Here is an 11,328-nt window from a genome sequence, read left to right as displayed (position 1 = left end):
AGCAACACAGAAAAAGACATATGTTTTAATCTGTCATTAAATAAGTTTGCTAGAAAGTATAAACTTTTACAAAAAATTAAAACCTTTACCTTTTAATAACGTTTGAATGATATTAATCTGAATGAAAATATTTTGAATGTTAGTGTAATAGCTTAATAAACTGACTCCCAAATAGTTTAGCTAACTCAAAAGGACATGCATTTCTCTCACATACTTGAAAATTGAGTAAAAATTGAGGTGAAATCTAGCAACTCTCATCATTTAACAGAAAAGAATATTTCTACCCAACAACTGTAGAAAATTTATGTCCCCAGACTGCAACTCTGAGCTGAAATTTGTCTTAAGAATATGATGCTAATGTCCCTGCTCTTTCTGAAAGTGTCAGACCTACAAACACAATCAAGATCTCAGAAGAATTTTGTCTCAGTTCTGCTGCATTCTTCCTCTGGAGAGATGTCAGTGCTGTTGAAGAATATAAAGTGCAGAGATCATTCAAGATTGGAGAACTGACGGATTTTGAGTGAAACAAAGGATCTTTTCTGAAGGATAAAACTCCTTCCTATGGCTGAATATACCACAGTGTATGAGTTGCTCTATCATCAAGGTCTGAAGTAAAATTAAGAACATAGTCAACCAAAAAGGAACATGACTTATGTAATATTTTTTCATTATCTGCTCAGCCTAATTTTGTATGGTTAGATATACACACATTATACCTCATGCTATCATTTTCTATCCCTGCATCCACCTGAACAACTCTTACAACTCTCAGTCAGAATACAGAGAAACAAAGTGTGGAGGTACTAACTGTCTGGGTATATTAAGCTTGGATGATATTAAAAAAATAAAGTTAATCACAAATTATGTTTAAAGCAAGTATTTCCTTTAGATTATTTCTAGATTCAAATGCTTGATAGGAATTCCATGACTTTTCTCAGAAAGTGGGGATGTACCCCAAAGTTCCTCTTCCTGATGTGAAGCTTTACAAGGAAGTTACTGGTACAAAGCCGCTGTGTCTCTGCCAAAAGCATTCATGGCTCATGGTTAGGCAGGAGGCTTGAAACTAGATGACCTTCAAAGTCCCTTCCAACCCAAGTCATTCTACTATTCTATGGTTCTATGATTCTATGATTTATGGATAATAGCTTACCTCTGATTGCATTTGCAGTGATGGTTATGATTCACAGATTGTGGCTCAACTCTTTCTATTTCTGAGACATTCTGTGACCCATGCAGCTCTGCTTTCTCCATTGACTCTCAGGATTTTACATTGTTACAGTGCATATTAAAAGATACAACAAAAAGGTAGTCATGCAGGCAGGCAGAGCATCATATTTACTACCATTTACTACCATTCTGGAGCAACAATAAAAGCAGAGAACACTGGGCAGTAGGTTTCAGCCATCACACAAAAGTGTGGCATGTTGTTCTGTAGGGCTTCTGGGGAGGATTCTTGTTCTGGCAGAACCTCTAAAAACATGGGACCTCATGCTTTGCTGGGTGCAGAGGTGGTTCCCAGTCAGCAGTCTGGCTGATGGCCTCAGTTTCAAGCTGGATAGCTTCTAGACTGCTAGACTGACACCTAGAATAGATCAATATGTGATTTACAGACATGTGAAAAATAGGAGCTGTAAAGGAGTTGATAGTAAATGTCCAGTTATCTTAGAATTTCAAAAAAGAACTGACTGAGGGATGCATTTCCCTCTGCTACTAGGAAAATAGATTTTGATGTCAACGTGATTCAATGCTGAATAAACCCTGGACTGCTGAGAATTAGTCTTGGAACAAAATAGAGAAATGAAATGCCAAGATCAAGTTCTGTTCCCAGTACAATATGATTCTTTCAGCCCAGTGTGTGGGCAGCTTGTGGTAGAGCAATGTTCAACTCTGTGATGATAGAGATCCTTCTGTGAACTTCATGCGAGTTCATCTCATCCCTGCCCCAACTCCATCTTTCTTATAGTAGTGATAGGCAAGAAAGATTTATATAGTTTAATGACTTTAGGAGCCAAATTTACCCCAAACCCAGAAAAAAAGAAAGATGAAACTACTGGAAAAGATGGTAAGATGGTGCCATGGCAGTCTCACAGAGCACAAAAAAGGGGAGAAGTGGATTCCAGGATGAGACAGGAGAAAGATGCTTCGACTTACTGCAGGATGGACTAAGTTGCTACAGGAACTAAATCGTCCTAGAAAGTTTAGCTTAAGTCCAACATGAAACCTAACTTTTTGTCAGCACCTTGAAAGTAGGTAAAGGGATGACTACAAAGGGTAAATCCTGTGAGTTGAGGGATGGTAGAGCTGAATGACAAGTAGTAACTTACTGTGGTTGGTAGACAAGATATTTCTCTTCTTTAATATCACAAAAGCCAGAAGAAGTGCAGAAATGATCACTACAACCACAGCTATAAGTGGGCCAAAGAAATTTATCTTTGCTTGCTCCATTTCTTTCTCTTTTATCTCTGAATAAGAAAACAGAGAAGATACACACAGCCAAGATTTAATTTGGTGACAATTACTTTAAACACTCTGTCCCAAAGTTACATGAAATAGAAGTTTAGGTTGAGGTCCTTGCCATCCTTTTTGCTTTGCTAGTGTCAATAAATCACTATCCACATTATTTTATTTCCCTTTCCAATAGCTAGTGAAACTGCCTGGTCTTACTGGTCACTTCAACAGCAGTAAAGCAAAGCATTCTTTCTAAGGTCTGGGTAACACATGAAAGATCAGCAACTTAATTGGTACAACAGCCTATAAGGCAGCTATTGTACCAATGCTGCTCCGTGTTACCATACAAGTTAGAAGAACCTGGAACATATTACTACTTGGTGTCTGTTGGAAATAATGTTCAAAGCCTAATGAAATGCTGTAAGAGATGTGAAAGTAGCAGGGAATTCAAAGGACTTTCCCTCTATTTCTGGTTTTTGTGTTTTTGAGGTTTTTGTTGGCAGGGTTAGCAGCTGATATAGCTTCAGTTATTGCCAAACAAAACTTATGTTTGTGTGGAGTTCCTGGGGCCTTACCCACCATTACTGTTTGTCAGGTATCTATTTTCATAAAGCCAGAGAGGAGAGAAGAATTGAAGAGGAAAGAGGAAGATTCAGCATTATAGCTAATATAACAATTTCAAGACTAATGAGCAACGTACAGAGCTCATTGCAACAAACATTAGAAGGCTTCTGGATAGTATTTTTAATAGTATTTGAAAGTCCTAGAATGCAAAGACATCAGAGGCAGTTTGCCATAGCTGGTGTTGATAACTTTACCCTTTAGCTAAATTTATATTAAGGAAACTTCACTGTGGAACTTTTTCAGAACAAGTGGCAAATTTATTTTACATCTGCATAATAAGGTGCATGTTTATACTGCCCTGGTAGGCTTTCCTGCAATGCTACCATTCCCTCTTAGTCCTTGTTCCTGTTAATTGAAGCACAGCTCTCCATCTTCAGCATTGTCTAAAAGAGATGTGCAAGCCAAATGAACGTATGACCAAAATGGGAATTGTCTTTATTTTGATGTTCTTGTGCCATAGCTTATAAACAAAAACATGTGAAAAGAAGTTTTCCTGGTCCAGAAGATAAATAAAATACGGCTTTAGTTTAAAGAAAGGATCAGCCATGTGGAACCCTGAGATAATCCGTCAGTAAAGTCATAATGGAACACAGGTCCCCAGCTTCTTTTTGCAAGAGGTGTCTGAAAAAAGACACAATTTCAGAGATGAAAAATCCCCAGATAGTCATTTTGGAATGTGCACTTAATTCTGCCAAATGTTATGAAAACCACCAGGAATGCTTCTAATATTAGTCCAAGTTTCATGGTCTTTACGGTTAAACTCAGCACAGTTTATTTGGCAGTTTGTGAACCAAATACGGTCCATAGAACTCTTCTGTTTAGCCTTCTGCCTCTTTCTAAGGAATGATTAAGAATAGCAGCTCAAGCACATTAAACCAGCAAAAGACCCCTTTTTTACTATCAGGGTAGTCAAACTCTGGAAGTTTGCTGAGAGAGGTTGTGGATCTTTATCCTGGGAGATGTTTAAAATTCAACTGGATAAAGTGCTGTCCTACCTATTGACCCTACTTTGAGCAGAGTGATTGAACTAGATTATCTCCAGATGCCTCTTCCAACATTACCAGTTTTCTGATTCTGTGAAGTGACAACCTCTCCCAAAAGCTGTCACCTCCAGCGACTGGTTGCTCCCTGATCCAGACTCCTAAGTTGCTTTGTTGCTACTGCAGCATCTTCCAGGGAGGGCATCAATAGGGCTGTTTTCTGGATTGTGTAGCAATTCCTTCTCTGTGCCCTCTCCTTGCTGTAATAAGATTTCCCACGTGGAAAAGAGAGGAAGTTCAGCAGTGAACAGGATAGAGAACCTACAACCCCTTTAACCAACTTCTACTCCTACTTAGAGTTTATTCCCTGCCTTGACCATGCTGCTGTCTGTGATCAGCTGTGCTGCGGTACTGCCTGCTCCTACCTGGGCAGAAATTGGAATGACCAAATGGAGACTCACCTATGCCCAGTGGGACTGAGACAAGGCTTCCCAGCTGCTCCCTAAGGCGAAGCAAGCAGCTGATATTAGTGGGGCTCCTTGTAGGAACTGGGATATTCAGCTTGCTGGTAACGTTGTACAGCTTTGTCACAGCATCCTGTGTGACATCCATGTGAGCCGTACTGCTGTGTGTTATGTTCTCATGTGAAATCAGCCAAGTCACCTCCTTGGGCTCTGGATAACCTCCACTGGAAGAGCAGGTGAGGTTCAAGTATCCATTGGGCTTTAGTTCCCTGGAGTGCAGTTCTGCTATCTCAGGTTGACTATAGTTGGCTGAAATAGACCAAAGACAGAGTATCATGAGCCAGCCACGCCATGTTTGTGACAGTCTCTGCCAGTTATTTAAGATTTTCAGGCAACAACAAGTCTGAACACTTTTCTTCAGGAATACAATGGGTATTCCAAGAAGGGATTTGTATGGCATTTTTTTGGTGTGTATGTAGACTTGCTGCTTCTTGTTCTCAGGGTGTTTCAAGGATGCAAGTCTGATCAGTCAGACAATGGGCCTCAGTCTCTCCCACCTCTTTAAGACACATTAATATCTCAGAATAATGAAACCTGGCCTGCTTACAAATAAGAGCTTAAGCAGAAAATGGGAAGGGACTACAATGTTCCCTACCTTTGGTATCCTGAATAGGTAAGGGGAAACCCACAAACTTCTAACTGGGAAATGTAAAAATAGAAATAATCTGAGAGAATCCAGATAGGGTAAGTTCAAAGTGCAGTGCTGTTTAAATAAAAATATCCCCAGTGTCTGTCAGTATTGTAAGTAAACACTTTGCAGCATATAATTCATCATCACTTTGTGGTAGGGTTCCTTTAGCTTAGCTTTTCTGATGAAATTGACTATAGAATAAGGGTTTTTTATTTTGTGTCATTGAGTACTCATCACAATAAATGAAAAACACACCTGTTGCTTTAAAAAGCCAAGTTTCCCATGCAAGAAATAGTGAAACAGGAATGGGAAGAACTATTTAAACATAAAATATGAAGGATAAATAGAAGCTTTTAACCAATACCCTCTCTTAATTAATCTAGATATACTCAACCAGGATTTGTTTGGTCAGAGGTTTATAGTAAAAATAATAGACTATAATGGAAAAGGAGAAAGAGAGAATGTTGACATAATACTGACCACTAAGTTGGCACGTAGCAAGTTTAAAAAAAAAAAACCCAAAGAACTTCCCAAAAACTCAGAAACAAATACTGAGAAGTAGATTCAAGATTTGATTGCAAATGCTTCATTTTTTAGGGCCAATAGGACTAAAGACAATATGCAGAAATATTGGAGAAGGGAAAAGGGTTCTTAGGAAAATGTGAGTCTTGACAGGGTCTCACTCTTATGCACACAGACTCAATGTGTTGGAACAAGGATCTAATCCTTGCCCTAGAGGATTGTTAATATGGATGAATGAAGAAACATGATGCTGCTTTTATTTTCTCTATCCTAATACACAATGAATAGGATTTAGCTTAGTCACTTAAATCCCCCCAAGAGTCGATGGATATGAATTCAAAATGGAAAAAGACCCCCCTCTTCTATACTTCAAAATTTAATTCAGTTGTCCCTCAGAAAAGCTCAAGGTCTGACTTGCTTAGCTGACTGCTGTCAGACTTCTAGTCTGGAGTATTTATTCTCTCCTTGGTATTTTATAGGGATAGCAAGAACGTAATCCATGGCTATGAAACTTGCCACAACATCCAAGTGATTCAAGGGCTTCAATCTTATTGACAGTAAGCAAGTGGAAATAGTGGAATATAAGTTGCACTTCTCTTTTATAGTTTCTGGAACCTCAATTTACTGAAAAGTGATGCTGGGTGCATTCAGGGTGTGGGCTACATATATGGGGTTTATGTTTGTTAACAGAAAAGCACATTTCAGGAAGTTTTTTGTATTTAAAGATAGTGTCTTCCAAAAAAATTTGGTATTAGATTAAATACCTCAAGAGACAGCAGTCCATTAAGCCCTTAATATTTTTCTCAATGGCTTAATCACTTTGCTTTTGTTCTATTTTCTTAAGTGACCATCTGCTTTACTTCCTTCCAGACACTGACTGTCACAGAATTAATTAATTAGCCTTTACTTTTTTTTTTTTTAATATCCAGTGTTTTACATATATTTCAGGTTCTCACATTCTGGAAACAAAACTCTTCTGGTTATTCTGTGTTATAAGGTTGTAATATTGTTGTTTTAATGTTTCTAGTTGACTGTATTTTTTCCAGTCTTCAGATAACTCTACTAGAGTTTTTTTCACGCTTTTCAGTTTTTCAACATTCCCTTTAAAATGAGCAACTGTAAGTCTCTCTTGTGACATCATTTCAGTCCCAATGCTTTGAGTAGTGCATATTTTGAAACAGCTTCCCTAGTCTCACCTACTTCCCTTATTGATCTATCCAGCGGAAGCACTGCAGACATGCCACAATAGCAGATTTTCCAGTTAAGCTGCTTGTCGGCATGGTCCCTACCTTGCATTTTTAAGAGCCAAAGTTTTCCACTGTGAAGCCTTCCTTTTTTTCTGGAGAAGGATCTGAGTCTGTTTTTATATAAGTCATCATGGCTGTATGGAATACATCTAACATATACATAGAATCCTAGAATTTCTTGAGTTAGAAGAGACCCACAAAGATCATCAAGTCCAACCCCCTGGCCCCACAAAGGATGCCCAAGAGTCACAACCATGTGCCTGAGAGCATTGTCTAAACTGTTCTGGAACTCCCTCAGGCTTGGTGCTGTGACCACTTCCCTGGGGAACTTGTCAGTGCCTGACCTCCCACCCACGGGGTGAAAAACCTTTTCCTGCTATCCAACTTAAACCTCTCCTGGCACAGTTTCATGCTATCTATATATTGTACTGATGTAATACGTAAAAATAACATGTTTAAATTGTATTCGAAGGTACAGCATTATTTCTGAATGCTTTGTCACCAAGTGATCTAGACAGCTTTATGTGACTGTCCTGTCATTCTTGTACAGCCCTCAGGTTTTCTTATGCCCATTTTAAGTGTAACATGCCAAACTACAAAAATCCCTCCCTGTATGATATGAGATTCTAATTAAAAAGCAGCATGTAAGCACAGGTACATTTCAATATTTGCATTTTTCATCTAATTTTTTTGAAGGGCTTGAGTTTTTTTAAAATATGGTTTTATACTGCTCCTTCCTTTGGGAGTTTATTGAACAGAGAGTAATTTGGAAGGAAGACAACAGCACATTGTTAAAACTGTCTTCCTAAGCTAAACCTTAAAAGGTGTAGGAGACTTTTAATCCTAAGAGTGAGATATCTGTAACATGTTGCTTAGATTTTGGGTAAACTGATAACTGATTCAACTGTTTGAATTGATTGAGCACTTGATGCTACACATCTTAAACCAAGGCCTTGATACTGAGTGCACATTGTGAGTTTCTGAGTTCTGAAACGCCACTGAAAATGCTTCTCTAGTAGATCCTGGGAGAATCAAAATTAACAATCTACATTTTCTGTCTGTGGAACAAGGGATCACTTGCTAGTAGCACAAAGCTAAATAGGATCAATTGTCCTGGTACCCTGTGTTTGGCTGCTGTTACGCTTGGCCTGTTCTCTTTTAGAGCAGTATGCTGAAGCCTGAAAACACCAGTGCAAGTTAGAAGCTGCTTTATTAATGACTAGCACTACCAGAGTGGAAGACAGAACACAGGCACACAGATAAAGGCTACTAACAGAATAGTTTAAAATAGAGAAACATTAGGATTATATATTAGGAATTAAAAAAATATTAGAAAATGTGAAGAAAACATTGGTGCCTCACTTCCATCTCCCTGTTAAAAGATTTACTGCCTTTTCCTCTGATTACAAAAAATTCTCTGATGCAGAAAAATCAGGTGGAATCTCACCAATGTAGGTATATAATTTTCTTCAGAGGTATTTTCTGCCTTCCTTTAGCTGAACATATGAATTTCTACTCCTCCATGTGGGCTGGTTTTTTCTTTATTTTCCCCGTGATTTATATGATCATAAAATAGCTGTGTGTTTGCAGAGATCTTGCTATGTTTCAATTCTAATTTGCCACCAGTGTTGATAAGGTTGGATAACTACTGCTACTTTTAATAGAAGGTAGTTTGTCAGATGCAAATAAACAAGTTTATTTTCCAGAGTCCTAAAAGCCATAAAACTTGCAGGAAGCAAGTCTCTTATCCATCTTTAGAAATTCCGCTCCAGAACAGGCACAATTTCAGGGGCTTGGAGACAGGACCCATATTTCTGGACTGAACAAAACCACAGAGAATCCCACAGACCAGATAGCAATGGGAAGAGATTACTTACCAATGATGTGCAGTGACCACTCAGATTGGTGTATGACCATTTTTGGTTGTTCAGGGTTTTTTTGCATAATAATACACTGATAGCGTCCCTCGTCCTCAACTCCTGCATTTAACAACTGCAAGGTCCATTTGGCCATGTCCACCTTGGTGCGATTTATATATTCAGGACTAAGGTTCTCATGCTTTTCTTGGCCATGATATACTTCATGCACCACTTTCGTGTCTTTTTGCCAAAAGATTATTAAATTATTCACGTCAATTTCCTGAGAGTTTGGAAAATAGCAGGATAGGTGTACAGTGTGATGGAGAAATGCCTTCACCGGATGCACACTGGCAGCAATACCTTAGACAAAGAGAGAGAAAAATCAAGATTTCCACCAGCTACAAAAGAATATCAAGTTGCACTCAGAGATCCAACACTTAAAATCAGTGGAAATAAAACCACCAACATTTAGACACAAATTCTCCCACTAGGTATGACAGGACACATAGTTGTTCAAACTGACTCATTTAGTAATGAGGAGTTCAGGTCATAAAACTATTTCTTATTTTTCTTCCTATCTTTTACTTTCCAAAGAAGGCCTACCACACAGAGATCATGAGCATCTATATTTTAGAAGACTTATCTCCAGGCCAAAGATTCAAACAAGTCTTGCTTGCAGCATCCTGAGTGTAATGAGATTCTGCCACAAAGAAGATAGATGCACAATTTCTGTTTAAAAAGTTGAGTTAATTCTCCTAAGAAAATAACAACGCATTAAATTTTTGAAGAAATTGCGAAGTACACACTGTGTGGTAAGTGTATGTCTAGGGAATGCAGGACCAGAAGGTCAGAAGCAGGTGAACACTTTCAATCTCAATGAAGAATTAATCTAAAGTTTAATGACAAATTAAATGTCAGATTTAACTGTTCTGTAATTAATTTAGAATTTAATGACAGAGTAAATGTCAGATTTAACTGTTCTGCTGCTGATCTTGTTAACAGAAATGGTCAATAAACACAATTATGCCTTCATGCAAAGAAAGGATGAACTGCACTACACAAGGGATGATTTTTCTCCTGCTTTCCCCTGTGCATGTGTCCATTTTTATGACTAGTGGTTGGGGGGGGGGACTGTATTTTCTTGGAATAAGAAATGCAGTCCTCTGTCCCAGAAGATATAAACATCTCTGCTGTGTTCAAAAGGAGGAGAAGATTTACAATCTCTCTCCTGGTGCAAAGTTTTGACTGTTCTTCCAGAGCACAAGACTACAAAATGATCTCTGTGGCTGCCTCAAACTCCAGTTGTCCCACATCAGACTGCCAGTTTTCAGTTTAGCACCGCTCTTGTCTATAATGCACAGAGGTGATACACACACATTTTAAAGACAGATTTAAATTGGGAATTTAGGAGCAACGTAAAATAAGTGTAATGTAAAGATATAAAGTTGAAGAGAGGAAGTACTTACTATATATAGTTTATAGAGTCCCTGCACACAATTTAAATACATGTCACATGGGCTATATGACCTTGATTGTGCAATGGAAGTAATTAATACTACTAAGGAATGAGCTTCTTAGTGGATGAGAAAGTATCACATAGCAGGACACAAACAATCAAAATAGTTTTAACAATTAAAAATGTGCCTTTTACCTGGGAGAAATATCATAGCACAAAGGAAGAATATGCAGACCTCCATGACACTGTAAGAAAAGGGAAAGAAAGAAATATGTTAGAGGTTGAAAACACTCCAGTACTCCCAAATAAGTGGTAAAACAAGAAGTTTTAGCCAGAGAGAGTATTGAGAAAGTTAATCTCACCTTTTTCTATAGATTGGTGCAAGTGATTCTGTGTGTTTCCCAGCCTTTAGCAACCACAACTAGCATGCTATGGCAGATCTCTGGTTTACAGAGAAGGTGATGTTGTGCAAGATTACTGCAGACTGTGTATGCCATGGGAGGAACACAGAGTCCCTGAGGTCCAAAGGGCAGGACAAGTACCCAAAATGCCTGGAGTGGAGGAAAGAGGAATGGGGAGCATGCTTGGCCTGGAGTGTGGGGAAGAAGATGGGGAATTGAAAGTAGAGGGGGAGGAGAGTGTGATGAAGAAGGAAGAGGTGGGGGAGACATCTCGGTGATGTCAGCTACCAGAAGTGATGAAGTGTGTGACCTTCAGTTTTGTGACAGGAACAGGAACCTATCCTTAACAACAGCAAAGGATAACAGAGAAATCTTATGATATGTGGTACAGAGAGATGATGCTAAACAGCACATAGTTCTTGGTAAAGAAAAAATTAGTTTCTCTTTAGAAAACAAGAAAAAAACCCTATATCTTGTCTCCTAGGCAAAACACCTCTCTGGCTGCTTGGGTTCATGTGGTGTGAGGGCCCATAGTCCTGGTAAACAGCCAAATGTCATTCCCATGCAACCTGTGAGTGGCACCTGTCTCCAGTCTGTGTTTGCTATTTTGATTTTAGCAGCACCTTTGTGGTTTTT

General features: G+C 38.6%; 1 protein-coding gene across 1 annotated transcript; it reads right to left on the bottom strand.

Annotated features, from left to right (window-relative positions):
• Window positions 1–1,444: 1,444 nt before the first annotated feature.
• On the bottom strand, window positions 1,445–10,787 carry CD86 (CD86 molecule). The gene is made up of 6 exons (XM_005420590.2): window positions 10,654–10,787; window positions 10,487–10,536; window positions 8,854–9,195; window positions 4,514–4,825; window positions 2,325–2,462; window positions 1,445–1,582 (listed from the first exon to the last, which is right to left on the bottom strand). Exons 2-6 carry the CDS (start codon window positions 10,530–10,532, stop codon window positions 1,563–1,565), a joined length of 858 nt encoding a protein of 285 aa, XP_005420647.1. The 5' UTR covers window positions 10,533–10,536; window positions 10,654–10,787; the 3' UTR covers window positions 1,445–1,562.
• Window positions 10,788–11,328: the final 541 nt, after the last annotated feature.

Source organism: Geospiza fortis, unplaced genomic scaffold (assembly GCF_000277835.1).
Source record: "Geospiza fortis unplaced genomic scaffold, GeoFor_1.0 scaffold1, whole genome shotgun sequence".
In the NCBI taxonomy this organism is placed as follows: domain Eukaryota; kingdom Metazoa; phylum Chordata; class Aves; order Passeriformes; family Thraupidae; genus Geospiza; species Geospiza fortis.
Note: the sequence above shows the minus strand (reverse complement) of the source record. Positions and strands in the feature narration are given on the sequence as shown.